Source organism: Anomalospiza imberbis, chromosome 4 (assembly GCF_031753505.1).
Source record: "Anomalospiza imberbis isolate Cuckoo-Finch-1a 21T00152 chromosome 4, ASM3175350v1, whole genome shotgun sequence".
NCBI classification, from domain to species: domain Eukaryota; kingdom Metazoa; phylum Chordata; class Aves; order Passeriformes; family Viduidae; genus Anomalospiza; species Anomalospiza imberbis.
The window spans coordinates 71,479,187-71,502,111 of NC_089684.1; the positions used below are offsets into that span (position 1 = coordinate 71,479,187).

Consider the following 22,925-nt stretch of genomic DNA (forward strand, 5'->3'; position numbering starts at 1 on the left):
ATTAAAACGCTCCAAAGGGAGCGGAGCAATAAATAACAATTCCCTAAAAACGGGGGGGAAAGGAAAAAAAATGACGTAAAGTTTCTCATAAAATCATTTATTTTAAATATTTCCCTGCAAAATCCTGGGAATGCGGGGCCCGGGAGATGTGGCCCCATAGGGAGCAGCAGCCCGGGGGTGGGGGCGGGGGGAATGCTCGGTGTTAATTATCATTATTAATTAATGAATTGGCTAATGAATCAACAGCAGCGGGTTTGGGGGTGTGGGGGGACCCCCCAGGGCAGGGCCTGGGTGTGGGGAGGGGGCTCGGGGTGTCCCCCTGGTCCTGTCACAGCCGTGTCCCTGCGGGGGGGAGGGTGGCACTGCGGGGTGGTGACACCGCAGGGTGTCCCGCCAAGGCAATGACATCACAGGATGACAAAGTGATGCCACCTCAGGACACCTGGGCAAGGTGACGCCACCCCAGGGTGTCCTGCCAAGGTGACACTCCCACCCCCCAACAGCTGCCCCTGTCCCCAAGGGCCACCTCATGCAAAGTTCCCCTGGTCCCCAACCCCACCCTCAGCCCGAGTGGCCCCGCAGGAAGCCACTGTCACCCCCTGGGACCTGGGAAGGGACCCTGGCTGTGACAGGTGACAAGGAGGGTGTGGCGGGTGCCAATGTCAGGACGGTGCCACCCCAGGGTGGGATTGGGGGTGCTGCTGGCAAAGACCCCCTGAGTGGGACCCGCCCCGCCCCGCCCCAGAGCGGCAGATGCCACTGTCACCGCTGTCCCCAGCTGTCACCCAGCGGGGCGGGACAGTGACCCACAGCCCCTCGGGGGGATCCCTGTGGGGTCCGCCAGGCTGGGACGGCCCCAAAAAGGGACAGAGCGGGGTTTGGGCTCCGCAGGAGCCTGGGGGTGTCCCAGGGGTGGCGGCAGCCCCTTGTTCCCAGCACGGGGACAGCTGGGGACATGACCCAGGCCAAAGTGGGGACAAACAGCCCCCGGGAGCAGCGCCGAGACCCTGCGCTCACCGCGATGACCTCAGCCCGGCGCAGGCGGGGAAACTGAGGCATGGCATTTCTCCGAGGACATCGCGGGGACAGAGCCCGGCGCCACCTCGCGCTGTCCCTTTTGTCCCCCCAGAAGAGACACCCGGGCCAGCGCCACCCCTCGCTGCTCCTGTCCCCTCCCGCCGACACCTGGAGCGGGGATTTGGGGCAGCTCCGGTGACAGCGACACCTCGAGCGTCACCAGCTCAACCCTGGTGACACGCGCGACTCCAGCGGCCAGGGGGGAGCTGCCACTCCCGGGGGCGCGCATTCCCAGCGGGAATTCCCAGGTTGGAGGGGACGATCTGGGCTTGGGGAGGCCGGGGGCAGGTGACACTTTTTGACACTGTTGGGTTTTTTTTTGTGGTTTTTTTGGGGGGTTTGTTTCTTTTCTTTTCTTTTTTTTTTTTTTTTAAGGGCTCGGCTTCTTGCTGGGTATAGAATTGTCCTTCCTCTCCAGCCGCGTGTAAGGCTCGAACGCGGACGCTCCCGGTGGGTAAGAAGCGGGCAGATCGTGCAGGCCGCCCAGCAGCGGCCCCCCGAAACACAGCGGCCTCCCCGGCAGCCGCGGCGACGACGATGAGGAGGAGGAGGAGGAAGAGGAAGCGGCCAGAGACGGGACGTGCAGGCCGAAAGGCGGCGGCGCCGGCGGGCTGCTGCCGCCGCCCAGCCCCGGGGACGCGGGGCGCGGCGTGGCCAGGCTCCCCGCGGGGCTGGCGACCGGGACGGGGTTGGAAGTGGGGGACAGGAGGCTCGGGGGGGCCGGCACGGACAGGAGGCGGCCTTGCTCCAGCAGCCGCAGGATGTTGCAGGTGGCGAAGGACTCGGAGGTGCTGGAGGAGCGTTTCTCAGAGTCCCTGCTCTGGTCCTTCTTCTGCTTCGTGCGGCGGTTCTGGAACCACACCTTGACCTGGGGAGGGGGGTTTGGGGTGGGGAGCGGGGGGGACAGGGAGGCACGGACGGAAAGAGAGCGCGGGGGGGCCGGGGGGAGAGAGGCGAGAGCCAGGAGAGAGCGAGAGGTACGAGAGAGAGAGAGAGATGGATTAGAATAAACGGCCAAGCGAGATCCGCCCTCCCGGGGATCCGGCCGCTCCCGGGGAAAGGGAGAATTCCTGCGGGGCCGGCGGGGAGAGGGGCCCGAGCCTGCGGGGGCGACCCCGGGAATGAGAGCACCGGGATGGGACCTGGGACTGGAGACCAGGAGTGGGATCCCAGGGACCCAGAAATGGGGTCCCAGGGATAGGACTCGGGACAGAAGCCCAGGGATGGGAAACCATGGATGGCACCCCAGGAATGAGATCACAGGCTTCTGTTCCTGGTATGGGACCCAGGCATGGGATCCCAGAGATGGAACCCCAGGAATGGGATCCCAGGGATAGGAGTTGGGACAGGACCCCAGAGATGGGACCTCAGGAATGGGACCCCAGGAATGGGATCCCAGGGATGGGACTCGGGACAGGAAGCCAGGGATGGGACGCCAGGAATGGGATTGCAGGCTCCTGTTAGTGGGATGGGACCCCAGAAATGGGATCCCAGAGATGGGACTTGGGACAGGACCCCAGAAATGGGACATCAGGAATGGGATTGCAGGGATAGGATTTGAGACAGAAGCTCAGGGTCAGGATCTCAGGGATTGGAACCCAAGGATCCCAGGCTCCTGTGCCTGGAACGGGACCCCAGGAATGGTACCCCAGGAATGGGACTCGGGACAGGAGCCCAGGAATGGGACCACAGGGATGGGACTCGGGACAGGAGCCCAGGAATGGGACCACAGGGATGGGACTCGGGACAGGAGTCCAGGGTTGAGAGCCTGGAGATGAGTCCCCATGGATGGGACCCCAGGAACGGGACTTGGGACAGGAATGCAGGGTTGGGATGCCGGGGAGAGGACTCGGGACAGGAACCCAGGGACAGGATCTCAGGGATGTAATTCCAGGGATGGGACCCCAAGGACCCCAGGCTGCTGTCCCTAGAACAGGACCCCAGGGATGGGATCCCAGGAATGGGATCCCAGGGTTGGGACCCCGAGGATTCCAGGTTCCTGTCCCTGGGATGGGACCCCAGGGATGGGACTCGGGACAGGAGCTCAGGGATGGGACCCTGGGGACAGGAACCTGGGGAAGGAGCCCAGAGCTCGTGGCCGAGCCCCCCCGCGCCGTGCTCGGCTCTCCCTGCGCTGCTTTTCCAGGGAATGCTGAGCTACGGGACAGGCTGGATTCTCTCAAGCCCAAATTCCTGTCCCCGACTGCGAACCCTTCCCTGGCCGGGGCTCAGGGTGACACGTGAGGGGACAGGGTGGCTTCTGGTGGCCCTGAATTGCTGGGTACAGACCCAGCTGGGGACACTCGCACCCCAAAACTGCCCCTGGCCGAGGTCAGAAGGGAATCCAGGCTGAGCCCCGTGGGGTCCCCGCACCCCAAAACCGCCCCTGCCCACCGCAGGCCCCCTAAACTCCCCCTCGGGAGTCCCCTCCCTCCCTCCTTCCCTCCCTGGCAGAGCAGAGGGGCAGGAGAGGCAGAGCGAGAGACAGAGAGAGGCGGGAGGGACGGACAGACGGACACGGGGGTGAGGGAAGGACACGGGTGGGAAGACACTCGGGTTAGAGCGCGGCGGGGACGATCGGGAGGGACCCCGAGCCGCGGGGCCAGCGGTGCCGGGCTCGTCCCGATGTCACCGGCGGCTCGTTGGGGACACGCCAGGCCCGCGGTGACACGGCACAAAGGAGCCCCAGTGCGGAGCGAACGGAGCGTGGGGCGGGGGGGGAGCTGGGGGAACCGCGGGACACCGGGGACACCGGGGACACCGACACCGCGGGGACACCGGGGCACCGGGGACACCGGGGACACCGGGGACACCGGGGACACCGACACCGCGGGGACACCGGGGCACCGGGGACACCGGGGACACCGGGGACACCGACACCGCGGGGACACCGGGGCACCGGGGACACCGGGGACACCGGGGACACCGACACCGCGGGGACACCGGGGCACCGGGGACACCGGGGACACCGGGGACACCGACACCGCGGGGACACCGGGGCACCGGGGACACCGGGGACACCGGGGACACCGGGGACACCGACACCGCGGGGACACCGGGGCACCGGGGACACCGGGGACACCGGGGACACCGGCTACACCGGGGACACCGACACCGCGGGGACACCGGGGCACCGGGGACACCGGGGACACCGGGGACACCGACACCGCGGGGACATCGCCTCCCGCCACCGCCGGGCACTGCCGGCCCGCGCCTCCCCTCGGGGACATCCGTGACACCCACACGGGGACATCGAGGCACTCGCTGCCACCAGGCACAGCCGGGTCCTCAGGGATGGTGTCCCCATGTCACTGACCCCAGGGTTGGTGTCCCCATCCCGCTGGCCCCACTGGTCACTCTATGCTGACCACTGGAATGGTTTTGGGAACAATGCCTGTCCCCAGGGCTCGTGTCCGTGTCCCACTGACCCCAGAGCTGTGCCCCCATATCACTGACCCCACTGGTCACTCCCTGCTGACCACTGGAATGGTTTTGGGAACAATGCTTGTCCCTAGGGCTGATGTCCCCATCCAACTGACCCCAGGACTGGTGTCCTCACCCCACTGACCCCAGGGCTGGTGTCCCCGCCCCACTGACCCCAGGGCTGATGTCCCCATCCAACTGACCCCAGGACTGGTGTCCCCACCCCACTGACCCCAGGGCTGGTGTCCCCGCCCCACTGACCCCAGAGCTGTGTCCCCATCCCACTGACCCCACTGGTCACTCCCTGCTGACCACTGGGATGGTTTTTGGCACAGTCCCACGTCCCCAGACACGGTAACCTGACACAGAATTGTCCCATCCCCTGGAGCAGCTGAATCCTGGGAATTGCAGATCCCAAACCCGCAGTGGTGGGGCCGAAGAAGACCCAGGCAGCCCCAAGACCCATCTAATTAGTGCCACCTTAATGAAGATCGGGTGTGGACCTGTACAGGATGGACATTCCCAGAACTCTCACTCCAAATATTCCCTATCCAGGAAATCAGGAGGAGCAGGAATTCAGGAAAATCCCTCAGTGGGATTTAATCCTTGAGGATGGGCACGACGAGCCCATGGATTGGGTTTGGCATCTCCAACCCCATCCCTGACCCCAAACCAGGGTCTGCTCCAAAATCCCACTGAACCAGGTGGATCCAAGTCCATCCAGCCTGGCCTTGGACACTGCCAGGGATCCCACAACAAATCTGGGAATTCCAGCCCAGCCCCTGCCCACCCTCCCAGCCAGGAATTCCTTGCCAAGATCCCAGCCCAATCTCCCCTTTCCCAGTGGGAGCCATTCCCTGGGTCCTGTCCCTCTGTCCCTTGTCCCCAGTCCCTCTCCAGCTCTCCTGGAGCCCCTCCAGGGACTCTGAGGATTCCCTGGATTTTTCCCTTCTCCAGGGGTACATTCCCAGCTTTCCCAGCCCACCAAGGAAATGGGAATATGGGAAAAAGTAATCGCGGCACAGAGACCCCAAAAGGTTGGGAAAGGGGAGCTACAAAACCGAGTAAAATATTAAATATTAATAATTTAATATTGATATAAAATAATACATAAATAAAAATATTTTAATATTTATATTTGTGAAATATAATGATAATGGAAATTTAAATATAGTAAAAATTATATGTATTTAAAAATATATATGGATGTATATATTTGACTATATATATCTCAAAAATATATATAATTAATATTTTATTGTATAAAATATATAGTTATTATATATTTTATTTAATTACATCTTTATGTTTTCTATATTATATTGAATTACATATTTATATTTTAATTGTTTTTATTTTATGTTATATATTAAATATTCTATTGCTGAGCTATTTTATATTAATTTATAACTGTAGTAATAGCTATTATTAATATACAACTATAAAATATAACTTACTAATATATAATACATAGTGTACATATATAGTAAATAATGTATTTATTGTAATTAGAAATATTATATGTTTTATATGATATACTACAATTTCTTTTAGCTTATAAATTTATATCTTGTGATATTGATATTGATGTTTTTCCTTCTTTATTTTATTATTTTATTTAATTTTTATTTTATTTTATTTTATCTTAATATTTTATTCTCTTGTCTTCTATTAAATTTTTAGAATTCTCTTCTACTTCATTTTATATTGTTCTCTCCTTCTCTATTTTATTTTGTTTTATTCTATTGTATTTTATTTTCTCATCTTTTGTTCCATTCTATTCCTTTTGCCTGAGCCAATTTGCTTTCTATATTTTATATTTTATATTTAATATTTAATATTTAATATTTAATATTTAATATTTAATATTTAATATTTAATATTTAATATTTATTTTATATTTTATATTTTATATTTTATTGTATTATATTTTTATTTTATGGTATTTTTATTTTATTTTCTATTTTATTTTGTAATATTTTATATTTTATTTTATTTTCATTTCCCATGTATTCCACGACTGAACGAGTCCCCGAGATCCCCGACTTCTCCTCCTCCCGCGGATCCTTTCCCTAAGGATTCATCCCTCTGACTGTAGGAAGGCAGGGCAGCATCCCCTCCCCTGCTCCTGGCACTTGGAATGTCATCCCAAATGTCACTGCGCTCGGAAAGCTGCAGCCCGGTACTCTGGGGAGTTCTGATCCCGGAATCCTGATTCCCGAATCCCCAGCAGGGTGCGGGGAGCAGTGTGTGGAGATGGGAATAAAAATGGGAACAAGCTGTTATCTGGAGACCACGGAATCATCCGGAGCCCGCGACCTCGGCTCCATCCCAGTTTTCCACGGCTGTTGGCACCGGGATGCAGCCCACGAGGCGTTGGATCCCTGGAATCCCAGGGATGGAGCCCACGAGGGCTTGGATCCCTGGAATTCCATGCTGTGACCTCGGATAGCGCCAGATCCTGGGATTCCTTCCCCAGAGACACAGGGCTGCTGCTTCCATCCCTGCCCTTCCCCAAACACCTCCGAGCCATAAAAGGAATTATTCCCAAGAAGAGAATTCCAATGGAAATCCCTTATCTGGGAAGGGAAAGGGTGGGAGCTCGTCATTCCACGGATCTCAGTGATCCGGGGATTTGTGCGGGTTTTCAGTCCAGTAACCACCCATCCATCTCTCCATCCATCCATCCATCCATCCATCCATCCATCCATCCATCCCAGCATTCCAAAGCACCGCATGGAAAGGACCGGGAAGTGCCCTCCTCTCATCACAGCTCCCGTTTTCCATCCTCATCTGCTGCTTCCCATCGCGTTGGGAATTGCCCCATACTGGTTGGATCCCAAGCCCCATCCCTGCCTGCCCAGATCCTAGGAATACCAACAGGCTCCAGCAGTCCCGCATTCCCAAAAAATGCCAGAGCTCCTCATTCTTCCTGTGTTTATCTGCCCAACGGGAATCCTTATCCATCTCCGGGACTCCAGGGCTGGGACCATGATTCGGGATTTTCAACGGTGTTTGTTTTTGGGCAGCCCTGCCCTGGCCCTGACCCCATCCATTATTCCATCCATCCATCCATCCATCCATCCATCCATCCATCCATCCCAAAGCACTGCACGGATGGAACCGGAATTTTCCTCCTCTCATTACAGCTCCCGTTTTCCATCCTCATCCGCTGCTTCCCGCTGTGCTGGGGCTGAGCCGTGGGTGGGAATCGCTCCTGACTGGGATCCCAAACCCCCATCCCCACCCAGCCAGATCCTAGGAATACCAACACCATGCATTCTGGCACTCCCACATTCCCAAAAAAACACCACGCGCGCTCTCCCAGCATTTATCCACCAAGCAGGACAATCCCGACCCTGCTCCATTGCTCCGTGGCTCCGTGGCTCCGCGGCTCCGGGGCCATGTTTGGGGTTTTCAGCGGTGTTTGTTTTGGGCAGCCCTGCCCCGGCGCTGACCCTGGCTCCGTCACGCGCTCCTGGCACACGTGCGGCCCCCGGCTCCTCCATCCCGCGCTATTCCTGGCTGCCGAGCGGGAATTGGCCGGGATTAGCTCCCGAACGTCGGCAGCTGGCACTCGCTGGGAGCCTGCGCTCCGCCATCATTCTGCACCGCCTTCCTCCTCCTCCTCCTTTTCCTCCTTTTCCCTCCTTGTTCTCCTCTCCCAGGCCCCACTGGGACTCGGACCCCGGATCCTGGTGTTGTGTAATCCACCAGGATCGCTGCCCGAACCCGCGGGTTTCGTAATGATGGCTCCATGGCCCTCCTGCCTCTCCCTATTCCGAGCGGATGGATTCATCCCTCGGCTGCCATTCCAGCTCATCCCGCTGCACCAACCATTCCAAACCCTCCGCCACGGCCTTTGGGAATGCTGCTCCTGACACCAACGCGGTGGGAATTGTCCCTGACCCTCATCCGGGAGCCCATTCCCAACACAGCCTCTTTCCCACCGCCGATCCAAAATTCCAGCCAGCAGCCAGGCCCGTGTCTGGCTCCTGCCCCAAAATTCTGGATATTCCCGGCTTTGCAGCCAGGGAACCACACGGGTGCTCTGGTGCCCTTTGGAAATGGAAAATTTGGAAACGCCGGTGAAGCTGGAGGGGAATTCCCCCATTTTTGGGGTTTTGGAAGCACTGGGATGGGTGGGGACCCCACCTTGGTGGGGACACCCTCCATGAAATCCCGGGGGTCTGGATGGGACCTGTGGGTGGGAATTCCATCGGGATCAGCTCCAAAACGCAGGAAAACCATCACTAAACCCAAATACCATCATTTTTTCAGGAAAACATTTAAATTACATCATCTTGGAGGATGCTGGGATTGCTTTGGGAACACCCAGTTCAGCTTCATCTGGAATCAAAATTTTCCGTCAGAAATTCTGAAATCCCAGGATTTTATTTTTTGGGGGGGAGGGGATTGTTAATCCTTAATGACACAAATCTCGGTGCATTATTCCCCCTTTTTTTTTTTCCCCCATCAATCATTTCACTCTGTGCACAGAGAATTCTGGAAGCCCCTGGATGTTTTGGGATCCCAAATATCCAACTCCTCTATCTCACAGCAGACCCCAATTTCCCGCTCACCTTTTTAGGAACATTCCCCAAAAATCCAGAATTTATCCCCCTAGACGGGTTTTTGGGATCCCGATGCCCGAATGTGGGAATCTCCAGGGGCTGGCCCTGCCACCGCAGCATCCCCACTTAGGCCCGGCTTTATTGTCCCCCCCATGCCCCTGCTGCCAGGAAGGGCCGGGATTAGCGGGGCCACGTGAGCTGGATTTGCTCCAGGAACGTGCTCTGATGCAGGCTGGGATGTGGGAATGGGATCCAGCACCTGCTGGAGGTGCCCAGATACTGGGAATCTCTGGTGGGTACCAGGATTTGGGATCTTCCTCTTTTCTGGGTGCTTTCAGCATCCTGGTGTGAGCCGATCCCGTTAAATGTGGGATCGTTCAGGCTGATGTTGGCGCCTATTCCCAAGTATTTGGCAGCTGCAGGATGCTGTTCCCAGATCCTCTGGGATAGCCAGATCCCTCCTGGAAGTGTGTCAGGGAAGTGCTCCAGGAAAACAGGGTGGGAGAGTTCATCCCATCCCAAAAAAGCTCCGGCAGAGAGGATGGAGGGAGGGATGGAGACCACTCAGGAAAGAGCCACTGAATCCCAGAATTCCCAACTGGTTTGGGTTGGGAAGGATCTTAAAGCCTTTCTTCCAAGGGCAGGGACAATTCCCACTATCCCAGGTAGATCCAACCAGGCCTTGGACACTGCCAGGTATCCAGGGGCAGCCACAGCAAATCTGGGAATTCCAGCCTAGCCCCTCCCAACCCTCCCAGCCAGGAATTCCTTGCCAAGATCCCAACCCTGCCCTTTGGTAATTCCAAAATCACCTGGAGTGGATCCCGTCACTTCCGCCGTGTCCCAGTCTAGAGGGAAATGGGAATCACGGGGTTTTGGGGCTCCCAGCTCTTCCCAACCTCATATTTCCTGGTTTTTTTTTTTATTCCCAGGAGTGGAAAACCTGTGGCAGCTCCAGCCCTAGTCCCCTCATTCTGTCCCTGCGGGGACCGGGAGCCGTTAACGAGCTGAGGTGATTAATTTTTAACAGCCTCATCTTAATTGCCAGGCTATAAATAGACCTTCCCAGCCTTCCTGGCTTTTCCCAGATGTTTTGCTCCATGTTGGGAATCCTGGGACACTCCAGAGGGTGTGGGGCCATGGGGAGTGAAGGAGTTGTAGGGTGGCCCAGCAGTTGTCCCCAAGGAGGTCGGATGGAGCCCATGGGGACACCCGGAGAATCCCATGGATTTGCCAGCAGCCAGGCAGGCAGAAATCATGGAATTATGGGATCACTTAGGCTGGAAAAACCCTTGAAGACTCCTGAATCCAGCCACTCCTCCCAGCACTGCCCTGGCCACCACCATGTCCCCAGGTGCCACATCCACAGGGATCCAAATCCCCCCAGGAGTGGGGATCCACCCCTGCCCTGGGCAGTTGGGAAACCCTTTCCATGTAGGAATTCTCCCAAAAATCCAGCCTAAACCTTCCCTGGCACAACTTGGGACTGTCCCTCGTCCCAAGTGTCACCTCCTTGTCCTGGCCCTAAGAAGGGCTGGAAAACACCGGGGTCGCTTCAACCTGAGCCTGGCATTGAACTCCTGACCCCAAGAGCAAATCCTTTCATCCATCCCATCCCATCCCATCCCATCCCATCCCATCCCATCCCATCCCATCCCATCCCATTTCCTCCACATCTCATTTTATCCCACCCCATTTCATCCCAATTCCATCTCATCCCAATTCTGTTCCATCCATCCATCCCATCCATCCCATCCCATCCCATCCCATCCCATCCCAACCCACCCTGTCCCACAAGGGATTTATGGAAATTCCACCCCCTCTGCTGTCCCCCTTCTGCCTTCTCTGCCTGGGATTTTCCATCCCATAATGACACTGGGAAGGGGCACTTTTCCCTTCAGGATTCCGGCGGATTTTCCTGGAAAAAGGCGGATCCGTGGATCTGAGCTGCCCTTGGGATTTGGGATGGGTTTGGGATGCTCCTGCCACTTCCCAGCTAATCCCAAGGACCTCAGAGCTCGCCTCAGCGTCTCCAGGGAAATATTCTCCAACAGAAACATTCCCCAGGTTAATTAAACTCATTGAAGGTTAATCATATCCGTGGATTAATTAGGAAAAGCACTGGGAGGCGGAGCGGAGATGTGGATCCCGGGAGGGAAGAGGAATTCCCTGGGTGGGTGGAAGCAACTTTGGCTCTGAAATTCCCTCCTGCCCTCCTGGCAGATCCCTGTCCCTGGATGATCTCATCCTCACTTCCAGGTGATTCCCATATTTTCTGGGTGATTCCCATAATCTCTGGGTGATCCCATCATTTCTGTGTGATCCCATTCTCACTTCCAGGTGATTCCCATAATTTCTGAGTGATCCCATAATTTCTAGATGATCCCATCCTCACTCCTGGGTGATTCCAATTTTCCCTGCGCTGATCACCCTCTTCCCTGAGTGATTTTCCCTCTCCCCTGAGCAATCCCAGCTCTCTCTGGATGATCCCACCCTCACTTCCAGGAAATTCTCCTTTCTCCTGGGTGATCCCTGCTATCCCCTGGATAATCCCACCCTCGCTCTTGGATGATTCCCATCTTTTTTTTCGGTGATCCCTCTCTCCCTGCCTGATCCCCCACTCCTGGAGTAGGACTCCGAGCCAAAAAAATTCCAAATCCTGCTCTCCCCAACCCATCCTGCCTCCAACTCTGCCAACAGCTCCCAGCAAGGTAGAACCAGACCCTAAATCCCGTTTTTTCCCCCCCTATTTCCAGCAGGATTTCTGCAAGATCCCAGCCCCGCTCCCGGGAATGCTGCAGCATTCCAGCTGCGATCACACCGTGTCTCTTCCCATCTCGTCACATTCCCTCCTCGCCAGGATGAATCATCCTTCCCCCCTCCCTTCCTAAACATCCACAGGCACAAAAAAATCCCAACCCTGGTGGCCCCTTTCCTTCAGGGTTCCCATCGCATCCACAGGGAAAAGTCAGGAGCAGCTTCCTCGGAATTAAAGATTTCATTCCAAGAATTCATCTTGGAATTAAAATCCAGCTCATGGAGGGGCTGGAAAGGATCTGTCCCTCTCCCCACCCCCCGCCCCCCACCCAAAAAAAAAAAAAAAAAAAAAAGCCAGGAGATGCTGTTGATTGGGATCCACCACTAAAATTCCCTAAATTCTCGGAGCTGCTCCAGGAATGAATCACCAGAAGCAGCCAAAATCCTGGGATTGCTTCAAAAGTCGGATTTATCCCGGTTTGGAGGAGCTGGGTGGGGACAGGAGGGGCTGGCGGTGACTTTTCCCTCTCCAGGTCACATCCAGGTGGGAACAGCACCTTCCAGAGCCAAAGAGGGTTTGGAAAACTCGGTTTGAAGCTCTTGGAATTCCTGAGGAAAACATCCTGGCCGTGAAAAACCAGGAATGAGGAAAAGGCCTGAATGTGAAACCATCCCTGGAGAGAGGAAGAGGAGGAAAGTGGGAATTCTGGATGGCTGGGAAAAACTGGGGAGTGAGGAAGGTTCTGGAAACTGGGAATTGGCTGCGGGGAAGGAAAAATGGTGTGAAAAGCAGGGAAAGGAATTTAAGGAGACAGGGATGAAGGAGGGAAGAGGGTGCGGGAAGGGGGAGAGCGGAGGAGAAGCGACAGCACCCGGCCCACGGGGTGGGAATTTTCTCACCCAGGGATGGAGGCTGCAGCCAGGCTCCAGAGAAAAGATGGGAATTTCATCCCTAGGGACAGGCTGTGACCTCCCAGCCCTGGCACCCTGCTGGGTGCATCCCCCGTGCCCAGGGGACAAACGCTGGCCCTGGGTGGCACCGCCGAGACCACGGAGAGAGCCTTGGAAGGGGGATTTGGGAAGGGGGATTTGGGGAAGGAGGATTTGGGATTTGGGAAGAAGGAATTGGGAAGGGAGATTTGGGAAGAGGGATTTGGGAAGGGGGATTCCGGAAGAAGGATCCTGGGAAGTGGGATTTGGGAAGGGGGATTTGGGAAGAAGAATCCTGGGAAGGGGGATTGGGGATTTGGGATTTGGGATTTGGGAAGGGGGATTTGGGAAGGGGGATTCCGGAAGAAGGATCCTGGGAAGTGGGATTTGGGAAGGGGGATTTGGGAAGAAGAATCCTGGGAAGGGGGATTTGGGATTTGGGATTTGGGAAGGGGGATTTGGGAAGGGGGATTTGGGAAGGGGGATTCAGGAAGAAGGATCCTGGGAAGTGGGATTTGGGAAGGGGGATTTGGGAAGAAGAATCCTGGGAAGGGGGATTTGGGATTTGGGATTTGGGAAGGGGGATTTGGGAAGGGGGATTTGGGAAGGGGGATTCAGGAAGAAGGATCCTGGGAAGTGGGATTTGGGAAGGGGGATTTGGGAAGAGGGATTGGGATTTGGGATGTGAGACTGGGAAGGGAGATTTGGGAAGGGGAATTGGGGAAGTGGGATTTGGGAAGGGGGATTGGGGATTTGGGATTTTCGAAGAGGAATTTGGGATGGGGGATTTGGAAGGGAGATGTAGGAAGGGGGCTTTGAGAAGGGGGATTTGAGAAGGGGGGTTTGGGAGTTGGGTCCCTGGGAAGCAGGATTTGGAAAGGGGGATGTGGGAAGGGGAATTAGTGAAGGGGGAATTAGGAAGGAGGATTTGGGAAGAGGATGAGGGATGTGGGAACAGGGATGTGGGAAGGGAGATTTGGGAAGAGGGATGTGGGAAGAGGGATCCCATGCCAGGGACACACAGCTTGTTCCTTGTCACCTGTCACTCCCGGCTCTGTGGAGGTGACACCGGCACCCCAGGAAGAGCAATCCTGGGAAAAGGGAATTGCTGTGCAGTTCCAGCTCCCTGGAATCCTCTGCTCCCCATGGATCTGTGCAGGCGACACCGGGACAGTGACAAGAGGGACCTTGAGGAAGGGACCCTGCCAGGGGACAAGGCTGTCCCTGCAGTGTGACACGGCCATGCCCACCTGTGACACTGCCAGCTCCAAGGGAGTGACACTGGCACCTCAGGAAGAGAAATCCCGGGAAGATGGATCCTGGGAAGAGGAATTCCAGGAAAAGGGGCTGACCCCAAGAAGAGGGACCCATCAGTGGCTGCCTGTGTTGGGGACAAAGCTGTTCCCACAAGGTGACACGGCCAAGGCCACCTGTGACCCTCCTGGCTCCATGAAGGTGACACTGGGACCTTGTGAAGAGAAATCCCAGGAAGAAGAACCCCAAGAAGAAGAATTCCAGGAAAAGGGAACCGCTCACCAGGGGGACAAAGCTGTTCCCACAATGTGACACAGCTAAGGCCACCTGTGACCCTCGTGTCACCATGGAGGTGACACGGGGACCTCAGAAACAGGGAACCCAAGGCCACTTTTCTCCCGACCACGGCACAGCCGAATCCCACCCCAAATCCTCCTCCTCACCGAAATCCCCCACCAAAAAAATCCCAGAATGCTGATTTCCAACCAAATGCCACCCCTCGGAGCCAGGGACGGCTGCCCACGGCCAGGATGGGTTTGTTCCATAAAAAGGGTCGGAAAAACTGGAATAATTTCCTGTACAAATCAAGGTGAACTATGCCATTGCCAGACCCAGCAGGGAAGGGGTGGACGAGGCAGAATATTTATAATTATTCTAATATTATTATTATTACATAAATACCATTATTAATATTATTTAATTAATTAAGATTACTATTTAATGACACATTTCTAAGCCAAAACCTTCATGACCCCATCAGGGGCACCAACCTCAGAGCTCACCCCATCCATTCTCCTGGATCTCTCCAGAACAGGAAAACAGGAAAATCCCTTCCCGTCATCCAAGGAAGGTGATGGAGGAGATCCAGGGCTAATTCCTGGATTGCTGGGATTGGGGTGCAGGAAAAGCAGGTGCAGCCCCCACATACCCCAATCCCCACAATGTCCAACCTCAGGTCACTGCTGTCACCCCCTGCTCCTTTCTCTTCCCACTTCTCCCGGAATCGTGGAATGGGTTGGGTTGAAAACAACCTCAAAGCTCATCCAGGGCCACCTTCCCCTTTTTCAGGTTCTTCCAATCCCTGTCCAACTTCACTTTGACCCTTTGCCGGACATTTGAGTGGACACCACCAGCTGGGGACGTCCCCACAGACCCCTCGGAGTTGTCCCCAGCCATATCTCAACCATTCCAAGGACGCGATGAAGAAAAACCGTCGCCGGGAACGCTGCGCGCATCCCGTCGCCGCCTAGCTCCTCGCGTCCGACGGCTCGGGGGACATGGCCACCGCGATGTCCCCAACCCCGAGGAGCCACCGCGGGTCTCACCTGCGTCTCGGAGAGGTTGAGCTGCCGCGCTAACTCCGTCCTTTCCCGGCCCACCACGTACTGGCAGCGCTGGAATTCCAGCTCCAGGCGGTAGAGTTGCTCCGCCGTGAAGGACGTCCGCGTCCGCTTGGGCCGGTCCAGGTCCAGCCCCTTGGGCAGCACAATCTCCCGGATCGTCCCTTTGGCATCTGTGCAGAAAACAGGGAAAACTGTCAGGAAAAAAACCCAAAAAAGTGAAGGAATCGGTCCAAAAATCCAAAAATGCAGTTAACGAGCATCAGGAAAATGGAGCATTTCATCCTGGGAATTATAGTTTGGAAAGACAGGAGTGAACAGGAGGTTGATGCCAAGGAAGAATTTAAATTAAAGATTTTTTTTCTGTAATTTTTTATATAATTTTTGATGGGGAGAATCATCAGGGAAAAAAACAAAACTGAAGGAATCGGTCTAAAAATCCAAAAATGCAGTTAACGAGCATTGGGAAAATGGAGCGTTTCATCCTGGGAATTATAGTTTGGAAAGACAGGAGTGAACAGGAGGTTGATGCCAAGGAAGAATTTAAATTAAAGATTTTTTTCTGTAGTTTTTTACATAATTTTTGACGTGGAGAACCATCAGGGAAAAAAAAAAAGTGAAGGAATTGGTCCAAAAATCCAAAAATGCAGTTAATGAGTGTTGGGAAAACGGAGCTTTCCATCCTGGGAAGAATAGTTTGGAAAGCCTGGAGCGAACAGTAGATTGATGTCAAGGAAGAATTCAAATTAGAGATTTTTTTTCTGTAATTTTAATATTATTTTAATATAATTTTTGACAGGGAGAAAAGGGAAAAACCCAAATTGGAAGGAATGGATCCAGGGAAAAAAAACAAAATGGAAGGAATCAATCCAAAAATCCAAAAATTTGTGGGGAAATGGAAAATAAATGGAATTAAAGTGTGGCTGGGTGTGGATTATCCATGGAATTCCCATGATCTGGAGCTAAACTGTGGCTTGGTTCTTCCCTCTGGCCCCAGATGCAGAGAGTTTATAAATATCCAGGGAAAGGCGACAGATCCCCATGAATTGGGGGTTTTTTAAAGGCATAAATAGAAACCATACAATTTTTTGGTGAAAATGGAGCATTTAATCCTGGGAATAATAGTTTGGAAAGCCAGGAGGAAAAACAGAAGATTTATGCCAAGGAAGAATTTGAATTAAAGATTTTTATATAATTTTTTAAATATAATTTTTGATTTCTGTCCTTTCTTGGGAATACTGGACAAAATTCATTTCTGTTGCAATTCCCATCTCTCCAGAATCATCCTCACTGAAGGAATATTTCCTTGGAAAGCTCAGCTCCCGTTTTGGGGCGGTTTCCTATTAAAGGACAAGTTTGGGAAGCGCCGTGGGCACTGAGCTGCTCCCGCCTGTGGATTTTATGAAGTTGGGAATATCCAGGGAAAGGAAAGTTTCAGGGTTTGGCGGTGGAAAGTGGCTCGTGGCCATGCCAGAGAAGCCTCCGTGGCTTCGCTTCCCACCAGGAAAGAACAAACTCCACCAAAAAAATCCACAGGAATTCTGCCCCAGCTCCAGGAATTAAAATGAGCCTCAGGAATTGCCTGTTGGGGTCGCCCCAGATCCCAAATCTGGGCTTGGTCTGGGGGAGCCCTCCCTGCAGAGCTCCCAGGGGCTTTTCCAGAGGGTTAAAATCTAGCCAGGAAGTCGCTCCAAGCCCTGATTTTGGGATGCTGGATCCCAGTTCCAGAGGGATCCCAGCTGAAGGTCAATGGCTCTCCCTCCTTCTGGCTGAGTTGGACATGAAGAGGTTACAAAATTCCTGGGGTAGGAAGGAGGAAAACAGCGAGGAAAAGCTGGGAATGGGGTGATGGAGACGGGGTGGGGCTGGCGGAGATGGGAATGGCGGCACCAGGATGGGAATGGTGGCACCAGGATTGGGATGGTGGCGCTGGGATAGGAATGGTGGCACTGGGATTGGAATGGTGGCACTGGGATTGGGATGGTGGCACTGGGATTGGGATGGTGGCACTGGGATTAGAATAGTGCCTCTGGGATGGGAATGGTGGCACCAGGATGGGAATGGTGGCACCAGGATTGGGATGGTGGCGCTGGGATGGGAATGGTGGCACTGGGATTGGAATGATGACGCTGCCATAGGATCGACAGAGCCAGAATGAGGACGCAGGAGCTAGGATGAGGGCGGTGGATCTGGCACCGGGATGGGAATGGGGACAAAACACTGATTTGGGAAAGGGACCCCAATCCTGGAGCCTCTTTCCCACCGTGGAGCCGCGGGACACAGCCGAGGCGCCATCCCGGAACGCGACACCGAAGGAGTCCCGAGGGCTTGGGGACACCCAGGGTGGTACAGGGGGTGGTGGCACCGAACCCACAGCCCAAACCCCACAGGCTGGTGCAGAGCTGCTGGGAAGGAAAGGAGTTGTAGGCGGATCAGCGGCTTTTCCGGTGGGATCAGCGCCAGGAACCATTTTGTGTGGGAAGAGCCGTGGCGGTGACGATGCCCGGGCCACGTCCGCACTCCCCTGCCCACATCCGTGCCCACGCCACGGCCTCGGCACAACAACAGCCGGGAACGCCGGGAATGCTGGATCCAGGGCCGCAGCTGCAGCCCCGGCTCCAGCTCGGGCATTATTTATTGTTATTCCCCCGGCAGCTGGAGCAGCTCCGGAGGGACGGCAGGGAAAAGGGCACGGCCGCGTTGCCAGCTCAGCACAGGGGACACCTAACCCCTTGTCCCACGCTACTGACCTTCCCCAGGATAGGTTTTGGGGTGCTCATCCCCCCCCCATTCCAGCCTTTGGAACCCCCTCCTGAGAACCTTTTCCCTTTCTAGAGCTCCAAAAATTCCCAGGCCATGCTGGGGCTGCCTGGGGGGTCCCAGAGCCTTGGGCCTCGCTGGTGGCACGTCCTGCTCTTGGGGACCGGGGTACACCTTGGTGTCTCTGGAACCTGGACACGGCTGGGGTTGAAATCCCCTGGAAGCGCAGAGGGCACCCAAATCCATGGGGACACCCCACCCTGCCACAGGGACACCCCACGCTGCCACAGGGACACCCCATGCCCGCCTGGGTTCCCGCACCAACACAGCTGTCAGGACCTTTTGGGGCACACACCCCCCCTGCCAGCCTCCAGGATGTCCCCTCGGTGCCATGGGGTGGCCATGTGGCACCAAACGCCACCGGGGTCCCTCCACATGCTCTGTGGCCACCGGGCCCAGCACTGGGCCGGCCCCGGGAGTTGACCGGGGGGAGCATCCCGGGATGTGTCCCCAGCCCCGTGGGGCTGCAGTGGCCGCTGTGACAGCGGGACCGGCCCTGGGGCTGCCCAGGACCTTCCTTGTCCCCTTTATCCCCGGGAACCACTCCCGAAGAGACGGGGATGGCCGAGAGGTGACCAGGAGGTGACCGGGCGGCTTCATTATGCACGGACCATCCCCGGTACCGCGGTACCGGCGAGCGAATCGAGACCCTGAGAGGACCCCGTTGATGTGAGGGGGTCACCAGGACCCCCCGACTTCAACGAAAGCACCGCGGGCGAGCACCGGGACTGCACCGGGGCTGCACCGGGGCCGTCGGCAGCTCCGCTGCAGCCGCTCCTCACCGAGGCCGGAGCTGGCGGGGCTCCTTTCCCGGGGCGAGCAGCCAGGGCGAAACTCAAAATATATATATATATATATATATATATATATATAAAAATTAAAACATAAAATGAACATTTTAACCTCCCGCTTCGCACAAAACCGACCGGGAGGCTCTGCCAGGTCCCAGCCGCTGCTCGGCCCTGGCCCTGCCCGGCTGCGGGACCGCGGCCGGGGTGGGTGGGGACCGGCGGGTCCGTGTCTCCGCAGCCCGGGTGGCCTCGCCACGTTCCCCCCGCTTCATTTCGGCTCAATCCCGGTGATTTGCGTCGTATTCTCCCCGCCACCATTTTGTCCGCACCGTGGCGGCTGCAGCAAGATGGTGAAACCGGGCGCTCCCGGTGAGGGTCCCCGGGGTCGGCGGGAGCGGAGACCCTGCCCCGGCCTTGGGCACCGACCTCCGCCCCTTTCCCGGTGCCGGTACCGTCGGGGCGGCCTCGGTGGGGCTGAAACCGGCGGAGGAGAGGCCTGACCCCAGCCTGACCCTGGCGGGACCGGCGGCAAGTCCTCTTGGCGACCCCCGGGGACGCGGGGACCGCACGGCCGGGACCTCAGGGCTCGTCCCCGAGAGCTGCCCGCTGCTCGGCCGCTGTCCCCGGTTCGGACTGGCATAACCGGGCTGTCGGCGAAGGGCGCCTATCGCGACAACCGGGAGAGCGGCTTGGGCGAGCGGCGGGGCGCTTTCGCGGGATGCCCGAGCCTGGGATGACGACGGGACAGGGACCTGGCTCCGGTCCCCGCCGCCCCCGCGGCGGTGAGGACGGAGGTCACGGCCGCCGCTCCCTGCCGCGCTGCCCGAGCGCTGCGCTGGGCACCGGGAGGCCTCGGCCCTGATCGCCGAGCGGCCGCCGAGCCGCTCCGGGCTCCGCCAGCGGCGGAGGAGCGGCGGGGACGCGGAGCATCCCCGGGATCCCGGAGCCGCCGAGCGCTCGGGACCCGCCCGTCAGCGACAGCCGCACCAGGGCGCCCCAAACTTCTCGGGGTTCGCCACAAGCCAGAAGTGCTCCCGGCGAGTCCCGGGCCGGCGGGGACTGAGCGCGGGCGGCGGGGCGGTATGAAGGGTGCGGGACGCGGCGGCTCCGGGGAGCGCCGAGCCCCAGCCGGGGCCGAGCCGGTGATATTGTAAGGGGAAAAAAAAAAATAAATAAACCCCCCCCTCGCCCGCCGCCGCTCCGTGACGCTTTTCTCCTGCGACATCGCTCCCAACGCCGAGCTGATGCTGTCCCCCCTCTCCCGCCGCCCGCGCGTCCCCCGCGGGGCTCCGCCGGCCCGGCGGGTCCGTGACCCCGGGGCCGTTCCCCTGGTGCCCTCCCGGCTGCCCGCTGGGCACGGCCCCGCTCCGAGCCCGCTGCCGGCGGAGCCGGGCTGGGGCAGCGGGCCCGGTCCGTGCCGCGCGCAGCGGAGCCGGGGCAGAAGCGGCGGGGCCAGGAGGCCGGAGGTCGCAGCCGGGAAGGGCCCGGGATGCGCTAGAAGCGGTGCCGGGAATGCCCCGTGCCCGGAGGGGAACCCCCAGCGGGGGAAGCGGGGAGCGGGGACAGGAGCGGGGAGCGTGTCCGTACCTCGCACCAGGATGCGGCGGCAGTAATCCGCCTCGCCGGTCCCCGACGGGCTCTCGGTGTCCGGGGCGCACTGCTTGGAGGAGCCGGGGCTGACCGCCGACGTTCCCGGGATGTCCTTGAAGCCGCCGGCGGCTCCGCCGCTGCCGCCGCCGGCGCGCAGGGCGCTCTCCAGCTCCGCCCGGGTCGGCAGCTTCTCCCGGGCCCGCCCGGTGGCCGCGGGCTCGGCCAGCAGCACGGGGCTCCCGCCGGGCTCGGCCCCTCCATCGCTCATCCCTGCGGGCGCCGCGGCGGGATCAAACATCAGGAGGCAGAGAGAGACACGGGGAGAGGGAGAGAGGAGGCAAGGCTGGGCGGGGGGGATGGGAGGGAGCCCCCCCCCACCCACCCTCCGCAGACCCCTTCCCCTCCCCGCCCCTCCCTGGCCCCCCCGGGGCTCGGCGCCCCGGCTCACCCCCATGGCCGGGGACCGCCGGGGGCCGTCGCCTGTCGCCCTCTCCCACCCGGGGGCCCGGCATTTAAAGCGCACCCCCCTCCCCGCCCCGCCGGCCGGGGGTGGTACCGGGGGTGGGGGGGGGAGACCCGTCGGGGCGTCCCGAGAGGGTGCGAGGCTGGGGGGGAAAAGGAGTTTCAAACTTTGACAGGCGGCCGAGCCCCCCCCGCGCCCCCTCCCCAGCTCCACCTCCCGCGGCACCTCGCTCCGGGCAAACTTCAGGCGCTCCGGCGGCAGCCGCTGCCCTTCCATGGAGCGCCGGTACCGGTGCGGGTCCCGGTGTCGGTGCCGGTACCGGCGGGAGCGGGCGACGGGAGAGCCGCCGCCGGTAGCCGGGCTCTCCGCGCTGCGCTTGGGATTCGCGTGCGGGGGAAATCAATACCGGGAGATTGGGGGCGATGATTTTAGGGGGTGGTGGGGATGCGGGGGGGGGGGGGGGCGGGAGGGGAAAGGGAGGCCGAGGGGAGGGAGCTGCGGAGGAAGCGGCCGGGGGTGGGACCGGCGAAGAAGCCGGGTCCTTATTCCTCCGGCCCGGCCCTCCCCCGCCGCCGCGCTCCGCTGCGCATCCCCCGGCGGCCGCCGCCGGAGCCGGCAGCGGGGAGCGTGCGACCGAGCCCCCGCCGCACCGGGGAGCGGCTGGGGGCGAGCTGGGGGGGAGGAAAGAGCCGATTTAAAATTAACGGCCCGGTACAGACGCAATTTCCTGCCCTCCCGTTCTGTGACACCGATTGGTAAACAAAGAGCCCCTCGGCGGCCGCTGCCCGGCTCCGAGAGCGGCGGCGGCGGCTCCGGTTCCCGGTTCCTGCTCGGGGGGCTCACCCTGGGGACCCCCGCCCAGCCCGGGCAGGGCCGCCAGAGGAGGCAGCGAAAAAAGAAATCCCCCGGCCCCGGCGGGCGCTGCCCCTCCCCGGGCCGGGCGGGGGTCGGGGAGCTCCGGTCCCGCTTCCCCGCGCTGCCCCGCAGCTACCGGGGAGTCCCCGCTGCTACCGGGGTTACCCCACTGCCGCCCCGGGATGGGGCAGCGGGAGACCCCCAAAATTCCCTGATCCGGCACAGCCACTCCCGGGCACGGGCACCGGCACCGACATCGAGCGGGGCGGCTCCCGGTTCCCAGCTGGGAGTGCCGGACCCGGTGTGTGCGGGGGTGTCCCGGGGGTCTCGCCCGCCTCGGGGGGCTCCGTTCCACCGCTGTCGCCGCAACGGGGCAAAACAGGGCGGAAAAAGCGGCGGCGGCGGCCGCGGTGCTTCCCCGGGAGCGGCCGCCCCCCTCCCTCCCCGGTAGTGCCTCGAATCGGAACGGTTCTAACGGCGGCGGATTAAAAATAAATAAATTAAGTTTAAGCAAAAGCAGCTCCGAGATTTCACAGCCCCTGCGCTCCGCCGCACCCACGGCCCGGTACCGGGCACAGCCCCGGGCTGGGGGGTCCGCAGGGGTCTGGGTACGGCCCGGGCACCGGGTAGAGCCCGGTAGAGGCGGGAGGTGCCCGGTTCGGGCTCTGGCGGGCACCGGGAGTTCAAGGCCTTGGGCTGGAGTGGCCGCTGGATGTCCGAGCCTGCCGCGGCCTGGGCCCGTCCCTGAAATAACCGGAACAGCGCGGGCAAAACAGCCGGAAAAAAAAAATAAAATTCAAAAGGAAAAAAAAAAAAACAGAACTGAAAGACGAAAAAACCTGTAGGAATAAGGAAAGTAAAAGGAAAGGAATCAAAAGGGCGAAAAGGGGAAGGAAATAAAGCCAACGAAAGGGGCCGAGCGGGGAGAGCGCAGGGGACGGGCCCTGCTCAAGGCCGGTGGTCCCGGGCCGCAGCCCCGCTTGTGCGGGGCCCGGAGGGGCGAGCGGGGACGGAGCCGCCGCTCCGGGGAAGGTGCTGGCGGCCGGAAACG

At 58.4% G+C, this 22,925-nt stretch overlaps 1 protein-coding gene and 1 long non-coding RNA gene across 4 annotated transcripts; both read right to left on the bottom strand.

The window, feature by feature from the left end:
* Positions 1 to 1,417: 1,417 nt before the first annotated feature.
* VAX2 (ventral anterior homeobox 2) lies at positions 1,418 to 21,398 on the bottom strand. 3 transcript variants are annotated; one of them, XM_068189153.1, is made up of 4 exons: positions 21,245 to 21,398; positions 20,554 to 20,826; positions 15,341 to 15,528; positions 1,418 to 1,945 (listed from the first exon to the last, which is right to left on the bottom strand). In XM_068189153.1, the coding sequence occupies exons 2-4, from the start codon at positions 20,822 to 20,824 to the stop codon at positions 1,448 to 1,450; spliced, it is 957 nt and encodes a 318-aa protein (XP_068045254.1). In that variant the 5' UTR covers positions 20,825 to 20,826; positions 21,245 to 21,398; the 3' UTR covers positions 1,418 to 1,447. The 3 variants fall into 3 exon arrangements, with proteins under 3 accessions (XP_068045254.1, XP_068045252.1, XP_068045253.1); XM_068189151.1 differs by lacking the exon at positions 21,245 to 21,398 and adding an exon at positions 21,005 to 21,219; XM_068189152.1 differs by lacking the exon at positions 21,245 to 21,398 and having other exon boundaries at positions 20,554 to 20,920.
* LOC137473277 (uncharacterized) lies at positions 12,179 to 13,872 on the bottom strand. Its single transcript, XR_010998671.1, has 3 exons — positions 13,801 to 13,872; positions 12,732 to 12,892; positions 12,179 to 12,454 (listed from the first exon to the last, which is right to left on the bottom strand). It is a non-coding gene; the product is annotated as an uncharacterized lncRNA (long non-coding RNA).
* Positions 21,399 to 22,925: the final 1,527 nt, after the last annotated feature.

Bases quoted from the DNA above. Each gene is read 5' to 3' on its own strand.
- VAX2 (XM_068189151.1), bottom strand. From the start codon at position 21,068: ATGCCGGGCCCCCGGGTGGGAGAGGGCGACAGGCGACGGCCCCCGGCG. The intron at 20,827-21,004 runs GTGAGCCGGGGC...CGGCGCCCGCAG, and splicing joins GGCGGTCCCCGGCCATGGGG to GGATGAGCGATGGAGGGGCC. The intron at 1,946-15,340 runs GTGAGACCCGCG...CCCCCTCCCCAG, and splicing joins TCAACCTCTCCGAGACGCAG to GTCAAGGTGTGGTTCCAGAA.